Genomic DNA, 20289 nt, shown 5'->3' on the forward strand with positions numbered 1-20289 from the left:
TAGATTCTACTCTAATATGTTGATACCCACAAAGTCAGTGGGCCTCGTCAGCGGCTCGGGGTCGATCCCTCCGAGGCGAGGCGCTTAGAATCTCGTCCCAGCTCCGCCAGCAGGGGGCGCGAGCGGCGAGTGGCGGGGCTGCGCCTCCACCTCCCCCGGCACCACGTCCACAGCTGCGCTCGCCGAGCCCGCGGGATTCTCCCTCCCGAGACAACAGCGAAGACAACAGCAGCAGCCGCAGCGACAGCAGCGGCAGCAGCAGCTATGGAGGCGGCGGCACTGTTCACGGAGTCCACGGAAGAGGAGTCGTCGTCGTTCTTCAGGGAGGGCGAAGGCGGCGAAGGCGGCGCGGCCCGGGACGACGACGAGGAGGAGGAGGCGGCGGAGGCGGCGGGGGAGGCCGCAGCCGCCGCCTCCTCGGCGCGCTCCTTCACCCTCTACGCGGCGCGGGGATGCGGGTACGCGGGGTGTGTGTGGGGGTCCCTCTCGGGGAAAACATTCAGGCTGGCGCTGCCTACGAGCCATCACGGGTTTAACCAGCAGGTCGCATTGTGAGGAGCTCACAGACCCTTTGACGGATCTGTGACAACATTCCCATCGGTGAGCTCCTCCAGCAGGGCCACGTAGCCCGCATGCCCAGCCACCGCATGGCCCCCAAGCAGCTTCTGTTTGGCCGGAGAGATGGAGCTGATGTGATACAGGAAGATGTGGAGCTTAGTGGACTTGGCAAAATCGGCCTCTGTGGAGGAGGAGGCTCGTGAAGGACGCTGCTGCTGCTGGAGGCAGTCGTCCTCCAGCAACAACGGAGGGCGGAGGAGCGACGCTCACAACAACGAACGGAGCGCCGGGCGTATAAAATTCAGAAAGTTGTCACAGTAGGGGTCACAGCTGGTGTGCATCTGTCGGTCATCTCGGTCATTCAACCCGTGGCACCTGTTGGGTCTGTCCCGACACCTGTCAGCGAGCTTTCGACACTTCACGTGGCCTTAAAGTGCACCTAGCCTGGCACAGGCGCCGTGGTGACGCCACCGTCACTTAGTGGGGAATGGAATTGGGGGGGGGGGGCGGGGGGAGACGGGAGACCAGACGGGCCCTGGGAGGGAAGGGGATATTCAGGGAGACCGCAGGGGTAGAGACGGGGACAGAGACGGGGGGAGGTCACAGGACCAAGGGGAGACGGGGGGGGGGGCAGGAGGCGAAGGGGGGGGCAGGAGGAGAAGGGGGGGCAGGAGGAGAAGGGGGGGCAGGAGGGGAAGGGGGGGCAGGAGGAGAAGGGGGAGCAGGAGGAGAAAGGGGGGGCAGGAGGGGAAGGGGGGGTAGGAGGAGAAGGGGGGGCAGGAGAAGGGGGGGGAGGAGGAGGAGAAGGGGGGGCAGGAGAAGTGGGGGGGCAGGAGGAGAAGGGGGGAGCAGGAGGAGAAGGGGGGGCAGGAGAAGGGGGGGGGGGCAGGAGGAGAAGGGGGGGCAGGAGGAGAAGGGGGGGGGCAGGAGGAGAAGGGGGGGGCAGCAGCGAGATAGAAGTGGAAGTTCCGAGATGTCCGAGACGAGACCGCAGGGAATCTAACGAAGCAGAGTCTGGAAACTCCACGGTGACCACTGGGATTTTTGCACACAGCGTTGGTGTACGGTGTTTTTTTCTGCAATATTTTGCTGTCTTTTCTTGGATTTTCTGTTTGCACTTAGTCATATATTCACTTTAAGATGTTTTTTGTTCATGTTTTTTGTTTGTTGCGGTTGCACCCGATTCAAGAGCCGAATGGCTCACAGGGCTATACCTAATAAATGAACTTGAACTTGAGGGGGACAGGGGGCGAAGGATCGGCCCGAGGGAGCCAGGAAGGCGAGAAGAGACCGGGGAGAACAGGGAGAGTGGCCTCCACACGGGACCGAGGGTTGAGTCGGAATGAAGCCTTCGGTGTCGCCTGAATCCTTTGCCCGGGCTGGGCTGCGGGGTCCCGGCCTGGCCTGGAGTCCGTGGCCCGGCGCTGCGTCCACGGCGCTGGGTTGGGTTGGGGTCAAAGCGACGCGGCACCGGAGTTTGAACTTCTCCCGGGTTCACTCTGACAAGGGAAGTCGTTCTAATGCTGATTGCTGTGCGGGTGAGCTTGCGAGCACCCACGTGGATCGTTCACGTCGTCCCAAGTTCTCGTTTCCTTCCCACGTCCCCTTGATTATTGTCATGATTATAAGAAGTTCGGCTGGCTTATGTGGAAATGCATAGCAGCCAAATGCTCTAAATCGCATGTTTCTAAACGTGGAGGGGAGCACCGGACGACCTGGAGAAAAATCCACGCGACCACAGGGAGAGAGACACGCAAACTCCAAATATACAGCAGAAGGCGTCGGGGTTGGACCCACGACCTCCTGCATACCAGGCGAGGTAGTTAACATCTAGCCACCGTGATGATGGGAGAGAGAGACAGACACGGAAACTCCACAGATACAGCAGGTGTCAGGGTCGGGATCGAACCCATGACCTCCTGTATACCAGGAGAGGTAGTTAACATCTAGCCACCGCTAAGTTTTCACACGAGGGGACTTGCTACCGTGTGTAATTCCAATTGAGTCATTCGCAGTTAATTAGTCAACGTTGGGATGTGGTTTTGGCCAGTGACACCGCGCGCAGCTATGAGAAGAAACTCATGCAGAACAGGGCGAGACAACATACACACCCCAACACAGTGGCCCCCAAGTTCGGAGTCGAACCCAGGTCCCTTTTTGCTGTGAGGCACGAGTTATACGATTTCGCCTGCCTGCCGCCAGACTAGTGTCACGCGTGTCATTTTTCAAGTAATTCACTGAAGGCTGGGAGTTCGTGGATTAATTAATTATTCATGGCAGAAGGCAATGGTTTGACACAGACACGAAACTGAACGCGCGAGCAGCAAGGTAGGGCGGGGTATACATTGTCGATGTAGGTTGGCTTTCTGTACCCAGTTAACAAGTCACTTCATAATAATCCCAATAATTACGTACATCGTTAAAGTATGTGAAATATTTCAGATTTACTGCAATACACACCCGTCCTTGGACGGGCAAAAAAGCTCGTGTGAAATATACATCCGGGATTATGGAACTGTGTCAATGATGTTATAATTGTAATGGCGCCACGGTGACGAGATGTTTTCTCTATAGATGTGATGTTTGCTCCCTCGCCTGGTATGCAGGAGGCGTTGGTTCAAACCCGACCCTGACGCCTCTACAGTATATTTGGAGTTTGCATGTCTCTTCGCGTGGACGCGTGGATGTTTCTCCGGGTCCTCGAGTGTGTTTCCCTCCACATTTATAAATATGCGTTTAGAGTATTTGGCTGATATAAATTTTCACATGGTAAACCACTGCGTTGCTTCTGACAAAGAGCTACACAGCTCATTGAGCCTTGTTAAAATAAAACATAGTTTTCTATAGTATGCTAAATGTGTGTGTTTGTGGTGCCTCTCTGTATCTAACAGGGCCAAGTCACGAAAAGCCTCAATTACGGACACACTGCAGCAGCAGGAGGCTTCTGACCAAGACTTACGGTGAGGATGTTTTCGTAGTTGCCTCTTCTAAGAGTTTCCTTCAGTATAGAGTCATTAAACTTGATTTGGAGCTTTCGTGACTGCAGGAATTTCTTTCTCTCTGCCCCCTCTCTCTATTTAAGGCCTCGACACAGAGGCGTTGTTTCTCTGTGTGCCTATGTGTGTGTGTCTCTCTGCTTATCTCTCTCTGCTTATGTGTCTGTCTATGTGTCTCCGTGTCTGTGTTTTGTCTCTCTCTCAAATTTAGCACTCTTTGGAAGAAAGTAATCAACCAGATAGTGTGTTGACTGTTATGTTAGCCGACTGTGTTGTATTGCATTATATTTCTGAGTTTGCTAGGTTTGTTTTTTCTCATTCATTCGTACCTGATGATGATTGCTTGTGTTGCAATCGAAACATCATATTCTATTATTTAATGTATTTTGTTTCTACGTGACTTTACCGAAAGAACCATAACGTATACAGTCATTGATTTATTAAGCTCCCTATTAATTGCATTAATCTCTAAATTTTATTGAAATACATTGCTTCAGCTTGTATGTGCAGTGACATAGCGCTGACTGTTGTACAGCAGCCGCAACTGCAGGTGGGCACTTAGCGCACACTCCGCTGAGCATATACGCAGGTGTGCTGGCAGGGTGGAGGAACTAGGGCAAAGGTCAAGGTAGACCTCGTTGGGAAGCCCCTGGAACCATCTGGAGGGTTCGAGAAGGGAGGCGCGGCTAGGGCAGAGCCAAGCCGCGCCGAAGGGAATAAAGGCGGCGGAAAGCTCCGGGCTGCTGGTTATGGGATTGGACTCGTCGCTCTCGTCGCTGCCGCCTTTGCCCGGGCATTGCGCGGCCGGACAGTACTTGGCTGTCCCGGTCGACGCCGTCAGTGCAACGCGGACAGGGTCGTGTCTGGGACGGGTCGTGCGACAGTGTGGTCGTGAGAGAGAGGGGGCCCGAGTGGTGGCGTGAACTAAACAACAACGAAAGGGGAGGATGGTGCCTCCTGCGACTACCTCGTCTCCGACTGAGTGTGTGTGCGATACGCGCCACCCGCACGCACACACACACACAAGCCTCGAGCGGCGAGAAGAGAGAACGAGCAGAAGAGGCACTCACCGACACCACATATGTATGTGGAACTTCTTCCGCACCGTACGTAGCCAACCGCGCTAATCGGAGGCTTGTGTCTTGCAGGGATGAGAGTTAACATTTTTAAGCGATGGTTATAATGGAGCGGTAGAGATGATTATGACTAGCAGGCCATCTTATTACTCCAAGATGTATAATATAATAACCTAGTCTGAGAGAGGCATATACTTCCTTTATTGTTTAGCAGTCTTTATTATACATTCTTGGAGATGCACGCCGGTAGTGAAGAACGGTGGCGCAACTGCGCATTTGTAGGATGTCGGTGGTTGTGAGTGACCAGTCGACGATAATTGGTTAGCTATGTGTGTGTGTATGCTGTCGGTGGTTGTGAGTGACTTGTCGTCTGTGGTTGGCACTATGACCGTGGTTGTGGAGAGGCTGACGATGGTTGTAAGCGGTTGTGCTGTGACCTTGGTTGTGGACAGGCTGACAGTGGTTGTGAGTGGTTGTGGACAGGCTGACAGTGGTTGTGAGTGGTTGTGGACAGGTTGACGGTTGTGAGTGGTTGTGGACAGGTTGACAGTGGTTGTGAGTGGTTGTGTTGTGACCGTGGCTTTGAACAGGCTGACGGTGGTCGCGAGCGACCTGGCAGCTGAGTGTGAGGCAGAGCTCCGCAGCTTCATCGCCAGGCGCCTGGAGAAGGGCGCTCTCTATGGCAGCATCGGCAGTGTCGCCACTCTCAACCTCACGTACGACCAGCAGCAGCCACACACAGATCTAAACCTTAAACAGTAATATTCAACCCAAAACACAACACACCTATTATATTAGTGACCTGGCCACAAATGATAGCTCAACGAAGTAGCTTATCATCACGTGGAAATTTATAGTGGCCAAATACTCTAAACGCACGTTGATTCTAAATGTGGAGGGAAAAACCGGAGGACCACTGGGAGAACATGCAGACTCCAAATATACAGGTGACAGGGTCTGTATCGAACCCACGACCTCCTGCATACCAGGCGAGGCAGTTAACATCTCAAAACAGCGGTGCCCTTATTAACTCCCATGCTACGTGTCCCGGGCTGCCCAACACACATTTGAGCTGCTGTTAAATGATGAAAAAGGGACTGCAAATACAACTAAACAGGCTCACATGCCACTGCCACTGTTTGTGAGTGAATACAAAACCAAGCGTGAAGCATACACAGACATATGCTGAAGGAACAATTACATCTTGGAAATGGGATTATCCGAGTCGCGTGTGTGACACTGTTGCCTGTGCAGGTCAGCCGACGACAGCACGGCCTGCTACTACTGCCTGCTGCAGCAACCATTACCGGCGGTGGCGGAGAGTGTGGAGAGTGCGGAGAGTGCGGAGAGTGTGGAGAGTGCGGAGCCCGGGGAGCCCGGGGAGGATGGAGGAAGCGGCAGGGAGGAGGGCTCCAATGGAGCCATGGCTGCTGATTACGTCATTTGTTTTTTGGGTCTGACAGAGCAGGGCCTCGAGTTATATCCTCCGCTAGAATGTGTACTTTGTTAAGTGGCAGCAGAGTGTTTCGGGGATCACGGACGCCGAGCGGACACGTTGAGATCCTGGGTTTAAATCTTGGTTGAAGAATATTGGTTTAAGATGCTACTGATTAAAACGGGTTCTGAAATGAGAATCATGTCTGCATTAACCACAATACTTGTGGTCAGGATACAAACAAAAAACATACTCTGATAAATATATGCATTGTCTTTGAAACTGATTGGTCTACACCAGAGACGGCTTTCTTTTGAGCCTCGTCTTAAAACGGTGTTAGACCAGAGGATGGCAAAAGGCGTACAGCACGAAGAGAATGCACTATCAGAGTGATGCGAGCTCGGGCTGAGCAGCTACATCATGGGACCTCCTTTGCCAGTACCAAAATATGAGAATAGGTTTTCGCCTTTTTTCTGGCAACAAACAGGTGTTAAGTTGTTAAAACACCAGACTGAAACCTCTTACAAGGAATCTTGTCTGCATTAACCACAATACTTGTGGTCAGAATGCAATAAATGTAGGGACTTTTGATGGTCTCAGCTCAGGCGGCAATAACGTATACTAGGGCAGAGCCAAGCCGCGCCTCCCTTCTCGAACCCTCCAGATGGTTCCAGGGGCTTCCCAAGGAGGTCTACCTTGACCTTTGCCCTAGTTCCTCCACCCTGCCAGCACACCTGCGTATATGCTCAGCGGAGTGTGCGCTAAGTGCCCACCTGCAGTTGCGGCTGCTGTACAACAGTCAGCGCTATGTCACTGCACATACAAGCTGAAGCAATGTATTTCAATAAAATTTAGAGATTAATGCAATTAATAGGGAGCTTAATAAATCAATGACTGTATACGTTATTGCCGCCTAACTTTTACACTCTGGCTAAATGTTCTAATTTAGCTAAATTCCATCTGATAATTAAAAGTATAACATTTTGCTTTGGCTTGCAAATAAACATCTCTATAGCACGAAATATGGCAAAGTGCAGCACCACTAGTGGGGACAGGAGATCACTTGAAGGGATCTCAAGCCCTTTTGTGTCATGTTTACTTCAAACGGCCGTTCCCTGACATTCCATGATCCTGAAAACAACACTTATATAACGGTGGGGTGTAGGGGGGGTGAAACAAAGATAAACCAAAAAGGTCTACATTTAAAATCTCTACTTATCCCACTCGCTTTAGGAGTCTCGTTCACGAACAACCCTGGTAAATGACACCACAGAACCACTTCTGAAGTTGTCATGGCTTGATAACAAGCCAAGTTGGCTGTGTGGGCACCACGGTGGCGAGGAGATGTTATCTCCCTCACCTGGTACGCAGAAGGTCATGGGTTCCCGACCCCGACACCTGTGTATTTGGATTTTGCACGTTCTCCTTGTGGTCGCGTGAATTCTCCTCCGGGTCCTCCGGTTTTGCCCTCCACATTTAAAAACATGCGTTTCGAGTATTTTGCTGCTTTAAATTTCCACATGATAAGCCACTTCATTAAGATATTTGTGGCCAGGTTGCTTCTGAGAAAGAGCTACATAGCTCAGTGGGCTTTATCTGGTAAAATAAAACATAGGTTAGAATAAACCCCAGAGCGATGTTATAGAACCTTAACACTCCCTTACGTTCAGGCCAGAGCTGGACAAGTACGCGGCTGGGTTGCTGGCGTACCTGGATGCCGAGGTAAGTGCGACAAGTCACAAAACTCCACTTGTGTGTAGTTCACCTATGTAGAACAGCATCCATTGACGTCTAATGACGCCTCTGTTATACCCACACAACCTCTACTCTGCGTGTAAGCATACGTCTCAGGAATCCGTTAGTCCTTTAACACTGTGGTAATGTATGTTGAACTTCTTTCGCACCGTACGTAGCCAACCGTGCTGATTGGTAACTTCTACCCTCTCCGTCCCAACCAATCGTCCCCTCTCAACGTGTCCCCCACTCCTGTGTAGCGAGAGTGTCGAGGTGCAGTCGCATTTAGATGCTTGACACGCACGGAGATTGTTTTCTCTGTAGGTGGGCACGGAAGGCTGGCACGGAGCGACATACCTGGGCGGCTGGCTTGAGGACGCGGTTCTCTACATCCACCGCGTGCTGCGCACCCTCAACGGGCACATCGCCATGCTGCTACACGCCGTGCGTCTTGCGTACACGCACCCCAGGCATTACCAATCATCGTCTCAACACATACCTTTAACGTACACACACATCCATCGTTACCTATCGTCGCAACACACACACCCCCAGTGTTTACTGATCATTATCTTAACACGTACACACTGTGTGTGTTAGCGTACACACACGCACACCAAGTGTTACCGATAATCATCTCAACACAGGTATACAATACACACACACCGTGTATGGTGAATGCACACACACACACTCCACACTCCTCACCAGCCTACAAATATATCACACGCAGGCAGCCATAATCTCACACTGGCTCTGACCCAGTGGTAGAAATTCCACGTTACTCTGGCAGGGGACACCACAGTTGATTATAAAAAATACATGACATTGATTTACTCACGACTGCTTCAATGAGTCTCAAGACTTTTTAACAGGGTTCTGCTTGGATGTTTGGACTGTGTCATTTTGTTTATATTTTACGTACGCATTTGGGGCAATGCCTTTCGAATTGATGACGCCTAAAAGCACAGGACGTTTGTCAGAAACGTGTGCAACTTGAGACAAATTGTGCAGTTGCACTAATGTACTTCCTTGTCTTTGTCGTGAAAAGACAAAACTCCAATTGTTATTCTTCACACTTTTCCTTTTACGATTCCACATATATTTCTGCCCAAATCTCTATGCATTTGCAGAGGTTGTCGTGTTTATCTCCTCTTTAATCGTTCACTCATCGCTGATTACTGTGTTCAATTTACCATAGAACTGGACAATTCCTTCAAGATAATTTCCAAGTTGCACAAGCTATTTAGGACAACATTTTAGATAATTGGAGAGAAAATTAAAAGCAGTCATCCATCACTCTGACAGTCTACAAAATATTGAACGCTGAACAATTTGTAAACTAATATCAGTTGTAATGTTTTGAAGATGCTGGACAAAACAATGCAAGAAATGTGTAAAAATAGATTTGTTTTGAGCAAATAGAATGAATTAGATGGAAACCTCACTCGATGTCAAACAGAAAAGATCTCCCATCCATCGGCTTGCGTATTGATTTTGTTCGTTGCTTCCGAATATTTGTTTGTAACACTCGGTGCCTCCGTCCGCTGGCGTCTGTTCCACAGGCTCTGAGTCACGCACATGTGGACGTAGTCGGAGCCAATGAAAAACTCAGCCAAGACATATCCAGGTGGGCACCGTCGATGCAGATGTGACCGTTCAATTTTCATCAAACGTTCAAAAGTTCTGCCGGCTCCTCACCCTCACACGGGTGGCGCTTATCACCCATGATGGGCCTGAGGCAGTGATGGAAATTCCACATTGCCGTGGCAGAAGCCACTTTATGCACGGAACAGCCATAATTGACGACAAGGCGGTGATGGACCGAGTTGACCCCGAGCCAGGCTTTAAACACAAATCCTTCCGATTGATACATACCTGTCAACCCATACGGTTTACCAATATTCTTGTACAGGGAAATAGATTTTTCAGGTCCATACGGCGTACAGCCGTTTCAATACAGGCAAAAAAATATGTTTTTATGATGGAGTTTTGTAGGATGAACGTTGAGATTTTTAAGGGCACGGGGTGACCAATAAGGTCTGAATTGGTCTGTAGTAAGGTAGGCACTGATAAGGTGACAGATGTGTTATGCTGGTTACTTTAATTTAATATTTTATAGCGAATGTGAATTCACTCCATATCGGCTACGGCAGTTGCTTGACCATACTTCACCACGCTGGTCAGCGCGGGTTGGTGAGGGGTTGGGGACTGCTCAGGACTGGTTCAGATGCCACTCTAAAACTAAACTAAACAATTTTTATTTTACCAGATAAAGCCTACTGAGCTGTGTAGCTCTTTTTCAGAAGAGACCTGGCCACAACTGACAGCTCAACGAAGGGGCTTATCACGTGGAAATGTATAGCAGCCAAGTTCTCTAAGCGCAGACTTCTATAGTGAGGGAAAAAAGTATTTCATCCCCTGCTGATTTTGTACGTTTGCCCACTGACAAAGAAAGATCAGTCTATAATTTTAATGGTAGGTTTATTTGAACAGTGAGAGACAGAATAACAACAACAAAATACAGAAAAACGCATGTCAAAAATGTTATAAATTTATTTGCATTTTAATGTGGGAAATAAGTATTTGACCCCCTCTCAATCAGAAAGATTTCTGGCTCCCAGGTGTCATTTATACAGGTAACGAGCTGAGAATACGAGCACACTCTTAAAGGGAGTGCTCCTAATCTCAGCTTGTTACCTGTATAAAAGACACCTGTTCACAGAAGCAATCAATCAATCAGATTCCAAACTCTCCACCATGGCCAAGACCAAAGAGCTCTCCAAGGATGTCAGGGTCAAGATTGTAGACCTACACAAGGCTGGAATGGGCTACAAGACCATCGCCAAGCAGCTTGGTGAGAAGGTGACAACAGTTGGTGCGATTATTCGCAAATGGAAGAAACACAAAAGAACTGTCAATCTCCCTCGGCCTGGGGCTCCATGCAAGATCTCACCTCGTGGAGTTGCAATGATCATGAGAACGGTGAGGAATCAGCCCAGAACTACACGGGAGGATCTTGTCAATGATCTCAAGGCAGCTGGGACCATAGTCACCAAGAAAACAGTTGGTAACACACTACACCGTGAAGGACTGAAATCCTGCAGCACCCGCAAGGTCTCCCTGCTCAAGTAAGTACATATACATGCCCATCTGAAGTTTGCCAATGAATATCTGAATGATTCAGAGGACAACTGGGTGAAAGTGTTGTGGTCAGATGAGACCAAAATGGAACTCTTTGGCATCAACTCAACTCGCCGTGTTTGGATGAGGAGGAATGCTGCCTATTACCCCAAGAACACCATCCTCACCGTCAAACATGGAGGTGGAAACATGATGCTTTGGGGGTGTTTTTCTGCTAAGGGGACAGGACAACTTCACCGCATCAAAGGGACGATGGACGGGGCCATGTACCATCAAATCTTGGGTGAGAACCTCCTTCCCTCAGCCAGGGCATTGAAAATGGGTCGTGGATGGGTATTCCAGCATGACAATGACCCAAAACACACGGCCAAGGCAACAAAGGAGTGGCTCAAGAAGAAGCACATTAAGGTCCTGGAGTGGCCTAGCCAGTCTCCAGACCTTAATCTCATAGAAAATCTGTGGAGGGAGCTGAAGGTTCGAGTTGCCAAATGTCAGCCTCGAAACCTTAATGACTTGGGAGAAGATCTGCAAAGAGGAGTGGGACAAAATCCCTCCTGAGATGTGTGCAAACCTGGTGGCCAACTACAAGAAACGTCTGACCTCTGTGATTGCCAACAAGGGTTTTGCCACCAAGTACTAAGTCATGTTTTGCAGAGGGGTCAAATACTTATTTCTCTCATTAAAATGCAAATCAATTTATAACATTTTTGACATGCGTTTTTCTGGATTTTGTTGTTGTTATTCTGTCTCTCACTGTTCATATAAACCTACCATTAAAATTATAGACTGATGATTTCTTTGTCAGTGGGCAAACGTACAAAATCAGCAGGGGATCAAATACTTTTTTCCCTCACTGTACATGTGGAGGGAAAAACAAGAGGACCTGGAGAAAAATCCACGCAACCACAGGGAGAACATGCAAACTCCAATTATACAGCAGGCGTCAGGGTCAGGATTGAACCCACCACCTATATACCAGGCAAGGTTGTTAACATATCGCCACCATGCCGCCGATGTTAGCCCTGGTCGGGAATCGAACTCGGGTTCGCCAGGTGTCGCAGCGTGCTGAACCACGGCGCCACCGCTGCACCACGGATCTCTCGTTACGGAGGAAATCGAGGGAGACTCCCTCTCTTTTTCCGTCGGCTCTCCGCCAGGTTTGTGCAGACAAGCCGGCTCGAGGGGTTGATGCCGGGGTCCCCTTCTGCGTGCCCCCAGTCGGCGGGCGACAGCATGGTGACGGTCGACTGCAGCACCGACTCCCCGAGCGTGAGGAACGGCAGTGAGTGCGCCCCCCCCCTCACCCCCACCCCCCCACCCCCGTCTCTTCCACCCCCGGCTGACTCAACAATTCCCGAAACCGACTTTGCCAAGTCTCCTGCACACTGAACATTGTGTGGGAGGCTGGGACCTCGGCTGGAGACGCCCGCTAAGAGGTCTCACGTTTTATATTTTGCTGTTTAAAACTATTTAACTTTTACCAGGTAAGGCCCACTGAGCTGTAAAGCTCTTTTTTCACAAGCGACCTGGCCATCACAAATGATAGGCCAATGAAGTGACTTCTATTATACCAAATACTCTGAACGCATGCTCATTCTAAATGCGGAGGGAAAACCGGATGGACCAGGAGAAAAATCCACATGACCACGGGGAGATAGAAATACAAACTCCAAATATACAGCAGCAGGCGTCAAGGTCGGGACCGAACCCACGACCTCCTGTACACCAGGCGAGGTTGTTAACATCTCGGCACCCAGGTGTCCTACATTGTGGCAGCAGGTGGCAAGGGAAGAGAATGCTGTTCTGGTAGATTATTTGGGTGTCAACATCAATTTCAATGTTTGTTTGGTCAGTGAATTGTGTTGTGAAGTCTGCCGCTCCGGTCCCATGTATCTCTTGCCCCGCACTGCGAAGCCAGCAATAGGTTCTGCGACACGTGGGCAGACGCCCTGACGCGGGCAGCGGAGACCGGCAGCGCCTTTGTCCTGCGCCAGATCCTGGAGAACTTCAAGCTCAAGGTGCGTGACCACAGATGCGGCGGCGACGCCTGGGGATTGCGCTCCCGTCCACACTTTGTATCTGTGACGGCCTGCGAGCTGGAATTACAGCCACATTGGCAAATGTGATTTGTAAATGTAATTCTTGGGAATTGATAATGCAATTTTTAATTAGAAACTTCATAATTATTTATTAAAGGGGCAACACGGTGGTGTGACGTTATCTTCCTAGCCTGGTTATGGAGGAGGTCGGGGGTTCGATCCCGACCCTGCCTCCTTTATATTTGGAGTTTGCATGTTCTCCCTGTGGTCGTGTGGATTTTTCTCTGGGTCCTCTGGTTTTTCCCTCCACATTTAGAAACATGCATTGAGATTATTTAGATTTTGGTGCTATAAATGTCCAAATGATGGGCCACTTTGTTCAGCTATCATTTGTGTCCAGGTCGCTTCTGAAAAATAAGTTAATACCTCAGTGGGCTTTGCCTGGTAGGATGGGGATGATTTCATTTCATGTTACGTGTTTGCTTCATTTGTTTACCTTTCTTATAGCTTGCACTACTATCATGTTTTTGTATTATGTTTCTAACGTGACCCGCCCCGACTGGACATCTGTGAAAAAGAGCTTCATATCTTATCGGATTCTTCCAGTATTAATACATATTCTGATTCTGACAGCCGTTAGCAAAGAAAGATTTTTAGGTATGTAGAGGGGTATGTGTGGGGCTGCTGAGGCGATGGGATTGCTGTAGAGCGCTGTGATCAGTTGTGTGGATTGTTGCGGTTGGTACCACGTCAACAAGGAGCTAACACAGAGGAGGCATTGTGATTAGTGAAGTTCTTCAAGTGATCGGAAGCCGCACTGAGTCGGGACTTTATGAAAAAAAATTGCCCTGGATTCTATCTGAAAATCGACTTGAGCAGATGAAACCTATGCAATCTGTCATACATAATCTGTATACAACCTCGCTGCTGTACTACCTCCTTCAGGCACCTTACACACGTGTCACACGCATGGTCTCTCTACAGTCCATCAACCCTCACCTGCACGTCACTCGATGGCTGGACGTACTTCGTTCCGGGGCACATATTCACGATTTTGTTTATCCTTTTGTTCATTCATCCATGACTGCTGGCTCCCCTGACCTGATCAGGCCATCCAGGACATGAACAGCTTCCAGCGGCTGCTGAATCAGGCGGAGAGCGACCACTACGCGCTCTACCGCTGCCTGCAGTTTGTGCGCGCGTGCGGGAACGGCGGGGTGCTGCTGTCCTGTCCCGCGATGGGGCCGGGCCTCGTGCCGGCGTCACGGCCCGCGGCGCTCAGCGTGCTGCGCGTGCTCGCCGAGTTCACGCGCGAGAATGGGGAGACCCCGTGAGACCCCGTGAGACCCCGTGAGACGCCGTGAGACCCCGTGGGACCCCGTGAGACCCCGTGAGACCCCCGTGGGACCCCGCGAGACCCCGTGAGACCCCGTGAGACCCCGTGAGACCCCCATGGGACCCCCATGGGACCCCGTGGGACCCCGTGAGACCCCGTGGGACCCCGTGAGACCCCGTGAGACCCCGTGAGACCCCGTGAGACCCCGCGAGACCCCGCGAGACCCCGCGAGACCCCCATGGGACCCCGTGGGACCCCGTGAGACCCCGTGGGACCCCGCGAGACCCCGTGAGACCCCCATGGGACCCCGTGGGACCCCGTGAGACCCCGTGGGACCCCCATGGGACCCCGCGAGACCCCGCGAGACCCCGCGAGACCCCGCGAGACCCCGCGAGACCCCGCGAGACCCCGTGAGACCCCGTGAGACCCCATGGGACCCGAGCTCTGCCCATCTCCACACACGTTTAGCGTTTCATTCAGATGGTTCTTTTTAACTACCACCATTATAACGTTCGGCACAAACGCAGGACGTCAAATGTTGTGGCCAAAACGTAATTTAATTAGCCGTTATCAAATGCTCCTCTCAATTCACCAGACTGTGATTGAAGCAGTCGGGTATCGACATGGCCCATTCCATCTCTGCCCACAAATGATAGCTCAGCAAAGTGGCTTATGTGGAAATTTATAGCAGCCAAATACTCTATAAATGCACATTAAACAAGGAAAATAATTTCGTTGTTTCCATTCATATATGTCCACAAATTATGGCTCAACGAAGTGGCTTATTGCGTGGCCATTTAAACCAGCAGCCAAATACTCGAAGTGGCTTATCATCATGTGGAAGATTAGAGCAGCCAAATACTCTTAAACGCGCATTGATTCTAAATGTGGAGGGAAAATGTGGAGGGAAAAACTGGAGGACCTGGATAAAAATCGACGCGACCACGGGGAGAGAGACACGCAAACTCCAAATATACAGGTGTCAGGGTTTGGATTGAACCCACAAACTCCTGTATACCTGGCAAGGTGGTAAACATCTCACCACCGCTCTGCCCCAAGGATCGGAGGTCGCACATGTCACCACACTGGGCTGCGCTTGGCCCATTGGGCGGGGTCCCGGCACTACGTTAGAGACACGGAGGAGGCATTGGGGAGTTTGCGAAGGGCACGCCACTGCCTTGCAGACACTGCTACACTCGCTCCATTTCGGTCCAGCTTGTGCCAAATTCACCACGTCCGGTATTGTAATTTAATTAAATGCACGTGAGACACTGCTGCCGAGTTAACCCTTGAACTATTATTTATTAAATAATAAATAAAATAACCTTATCGGTACGTCTTCACGTCGGAAGATGTACCGAGGCTCCCACAAGGCCATGTGGGGGAAGGCGTGCAGCAGGGTTTGGCGCCAGCTATCATAGCGTGCGGTCGTGTCACTACGGTTCTCTGCGGTGAGTACAATGTATTTAAAAACAACGGCGCTACGACGTCGCTCTTAATAAAGTTAACGTTCAGCCGCTTGCGCGTGCTGAGGTTCAGCAGCGGTGAACGGGACAACCCACCCTGCAACTTTACAGACGTCTCGGGAACGGGAAAGGGTTAACCCGCTTTGAAAGTTACGTAACCACGAACACGGCATTCCGTTTGGACGGAGGCGAGATGGGGAAAGGCGGAGAGTAGTACCCAGGAGAAATTTAAGAAAGCATTGTGGCCAAGCACACGAAATGATTCCGTTTGGCACGTTTGATTTTTAAATGTTCATGGTTTGCTTTGGTTTTAATTCCATTCTGTGGTGAAGTGTGGTTTCCGTTGTCGAGTTCATTCCTTTGCACGAAAAGATGATGCTGATAAAAATGTATGTTCACGCGACTCAACTTTTTGGGCAAAAAGTCAACACGCTGCTTTAATTTTCCAAGTTTTTTTTTTATTAATTTTAAATCAAAACTGAAACATCTGCCTGGTGCACGTTTCCAGGACGACTGCCTAGAGCTTGTGGGAATGTAACTAAACGTGAGCACTGACCTTCAGGATGTAACTGACCTTCAGAAATGTTCGCAACGGACAAAGACGCTACGCGGCACGGTTAAATTAATGAGCCGCGTAAAATCGATGCTTGATGTAATATTACTAAATACGAATTTAAATGTTTGACTCGCAAATTAATGGTTAATTTATGTACTAAACTGTACTTTGTTTTTCATTGTTTTAGACGACTGACTTTACCAGGATTTTATATTCAAAGGTAATCTCCACGCGGTTTTATTTGCTGTAATTATTGAGGTCAAAGTGCCGGTGCGAGTGTAGTTGCTGTATATTGTTAATTAGCTCCCTGTCCACACAGCTGGAGCGCATGAGCTATCGCACCAGCGATGGGTTTTGTTTGCCGATGTAACAATTGGTAGTCTTCACTACGATTCCGAATAAAGTAATTTATTCCGTGGAATAACAACAGCGCCTGCGTTCGTCTTTGTGGAGACCCCAGTTGGTATGTTTGCGTCGGACTCTGCTCGCATTCAAACAAATCGTTTGGTGCTTCCGGGGTTGGCAGTGGTGCAAGATGCAGAAATAATCTCAAACACATTTGGCAATAACACAGCCTTAAAAGGAGACGTTTACGTTGAATAACTTTTTTTTCCACTTGTTGCTGGGGGAGAAATTTTTTTTTAACAAACTCGTTGACTTGAGTGATTAGAACCGCAGATATCCCCAGAGTATAATGTAAAAAAAACTATCGGCAGTCAACGTTAAGTAACGGGGTTGTGGTTAATGGCAGACGAGCGACAAGATTTTTCTGTTTGCGCATAGTCACTTTAAGGCGTTTTCTTGTTCATGTGTTTGTTTTGTTGCGGTTGCACCCGATTCAAGAGCCGAATGTCTCACAGGGCTATACCTAATAAACTGAAACTGAAATAAACTAAAGAGGTGTAAGGACGAGCTTCACAGAACGCGGACAGCGGTGCTGGTTCCGTGGCGGCTGGCAGAATTGCGAGCATCTTGTGAAGCGAGGGCCGGGTAAGCGTCGGTCGGACGCAGAGTCATCTCGCCGCAGTTCAACTCGCGTCGAATGGTGCAGTGAGTGAATGTGATTATTCGCGTAAGAAGGGAACGCATCAATATACCGCCACCCGATGTTAGTTGTCAACCGCCAGCTACGAACGTCCTTTGTCGCATCCATCGCGTCTCGGCCACCACCACTGACCCTGGACACAAACTGCCTCGCGTCGCGCGAAGAGAAATGTTACCCGACTGGAGAGTACACCATTGTTTATGTACGGTATTTTGATGGTTTAAATAGTGTGTTAAGGTTGACTACTGTACACGAGTGGGAGTACAGTATTTTAAGTAATTTAACGCTTGTATGTTGAACTTCTTTCGCACCGTACGCAGCCAACCGTGCTAATCAGAGGTGCGATGTAACGTTGTGGGTACGTCCAGGATGAAGATGTGCACATTCACACGCAGCTTCACCGTTACCCCTCCGTTGTCTTTGTTTAGCTCTCGTGGATAAATGGCTTTAATTTGCGTCAATTCAATATTCGTCGTCGCACATTTCAGGAACGCGTCCCCGATGCAAACGGGGGTATCGCCGAGTTGGGAGACGGGACACCAAGGAGGGTCTGCGTCCGGTGGAGACGATGCCAAGCCCAAGTGAAGTCTCCAGGATGGAGCCCAGGGTCGAAAAGAGGTCGCAAGTTGGCACTGTGTGGGGAGCAAGCGACAGGGAAACGTCAAGCGGAGTATGACCTCGGGTAGGCTCCGTGCGGTGGCGAGATGCAGAAGAGAGTGCATTTACCTTTTCCACTATGACATCACTGTTAGACACCTGATCTGACAAACGGAACTCCAAAGAGACTGGTCAAACGCTTGTAAGTGTCCAAGCGATGTTCAAGGCATGCCACTAGTTTATCAATGACCACAAAATGTTCCTATTTTGAACTTCTCCCTCCCCTCAAGTGTCACCTGGCTCTGAGCTCTCATCTGCAAATGTTTTGCGTTTCCTCTTTCGCTGAAGATCGTGCTTATATGACTGAGAGACACCTGTCACATCTAAGGCTGCCCTTTCAAAAGCCTCAAACTGGTCTCGCTGTCCAGCCACAAAATCCCTCAACGAAGACAAAAGCTGCGCTGCTACAGAGATGTCAATGTCACTTTTGTGTAGGTGCATGCTTGTCGCGTGGAACCGGTCAAGTATGACATCCCAGAAAGATGCCATGAACACCATCTCTAAGGTGTCCAATTTATCACAGTCCAGCGGCCTCAATTCGAGTATCTCTTTTCTCATTATCACCTTGGTTGACTGCCCGAGCACTCCACCGAGTACTGGACAGCGATTTTAATGTCAGTCTGACATCTGTCTTCCGAAAGACTTGCCCCCATCTGTGTGTAGATGAAGAACAAACTGTGTACAGTGACTGCAACATGTAAAAAAACTCGTCAGCCTCTGGGCTACTGCCGTCTAAGGTGTTAACACCAACTAAGTTAAGTGAATGTGCTGCGCATGGCACATACTCTATCAGAGGGTTTTTTGTTTCAGGTGGGCCTGTAGCCCATTGTATTTTTCTGACATGTTGCTTGCATTGTCATATGACTGACCTCGACATCAAAGTCACACAGTCTGCTCAACTTTACCAGTGTGGCTCTCAATTGGCTCAAAGCCCAGGAATCGATCCACCACATTCCCGCTGCTGTTAACAAACCGGAATATGAACGTCAAATGGTCCACCTCTGACAGGTCTGGGGTGGAGTCAACAATTATTGAAAAATATTTGGCATCCCGAATCTCATCTGCTATTGTTTGGCGAGTTTTTTGAGCCATCAGCTCAATGTCGATGACAAATAGGACACTGTACCTCTTCCTTTTCCGCCAAACTTTTTAATATGTTCAGCTACGAATGGGTCAAATTGATCTGCATATATAGCACTGCCCTTTGTCTGCTGGTGCAAGGCAAGCATGCGTGATCTGTGTTCTGCACTCTTTTCGTGTTCCCCTATTCTTTCAGAGTGCTTCCAGACACTAAACCCCTGCCTAAAGCCACCGAGCTTGCTGGAGAACAGTTGCATGCAAAACAGTGCACACAACGTGACTACAGTAGCCACTGTCTAGAAACCTGCCCATTTGGCAATATACAGTTCAGAAGTTCAATGTTGAAACTTCTAGTCTTTCCACCAAGTGCTCGATCTCGTACTGAAGCTGGGTATTTTTCACTGTGGTTTTGGAAGGGGACTCTTTCAATAAGCACTGACTTAACAATGTCACTGGAAGCGCTTTGGTTGCTGATTTTATTATTGTGAACTGCCCAACTGCTCCTGAGGTGGAATGATGGTTCTTGTATACCATTAGCTGTTGAGGGTTCGCCTTCAAAGGATGGCTCTGGGGGAGTGACAACATTACTAAAACACTCAACTTTCTCACAGCTGGCAAATTCTGCTGTCATCATTATTACTATCAGAGGGTTTTTGAAAGAAGTTGCAATGAGTGGGACACTTTGAAGCAAAACTGCCTCTCTTGCCTCCTTTTCTTTTTTGGCTTTCCAACGTTTGTGGTCCATATTTCAGAACTAGTATGCTATTCTTTGCGCAGGCTGCAGGGCAATTGTGCCCCGCCCACTTCGTTCTGATACCAGGACACCTGGGCTACGCCCATTTTAAACCTTTAAAAACAGCGTTGCCTTTAGTGGTTTCCCCCTCTTTTTTCCCACCTGATGACGATCGCTTGTGTTGCGATCGAAACGTCAGTTTTTTTTAAATCATTTTTTTGAACCAAAAGCTTTAAGTCAACTAGTATGCTATTTATATGAATATATTTATAGCACATCTAAATACTTATTTAATAATTTTTGAATTAATATATATTAATAATGACAACACCCTCCAAATACTGTTGTTGGAAAATACAATCAAGTGGTAGTATTGTATAGTCTACTTGTACCTAAAGGCAGCTTTGAGTAGACAAAAGAAAAAATAGAAAAGC

General features: G+C 49.2%; 1 protein-coding gene across 1 annotated transcript; it reads left to right on the forward strand.

Moving 5' to 3' along the window:
- The first annotated feature begins 94 nt into the window (after window positions 1-94).
- Window positions 95-17025, forward strand: C35H17orf75 (chromosome 35 C17orf75 homolog). The gene is made up of 10 exons (XM_078872966.1): window positions 95-458; window positions 3450-3518; window positions 5221-5346; window positions 5885-6109; window positions 7730-7787; window positions 8124-8243; window positions 9365-9429; window positions 12101-12225; window positions 12858-12961; window positions 14092-17025. The coding sequence occupies exons 1-10, from the start codon at window positions 265-267 to the stop codon at window positions 14314-14316; spliced, it is 1311 nt and encodes a 436-aa protein (XP_078729092.1). The 5' UTR covers window positions 95-264; the 3' UTR covers window positions 14317-17025.
- The last annotated feature ends 3264 nt before the right edge of the window (window positions 17026-20289 follow it).

The sequence above is a fragment of the Lampetra fluviatilis genome, chromosome 35, assembly GCF_964198595.1.
Source record: "Lampetra fluviatilis chromosome 35, kcLamFluv1.1, whole genome shotgun sequence".
NCBI lineage: Eukaryota > Metazoa > Chordata > Hyperoartia > Petromyzontiformes > Petromyzontidae > Lampetra > Lampetra fluviatilis.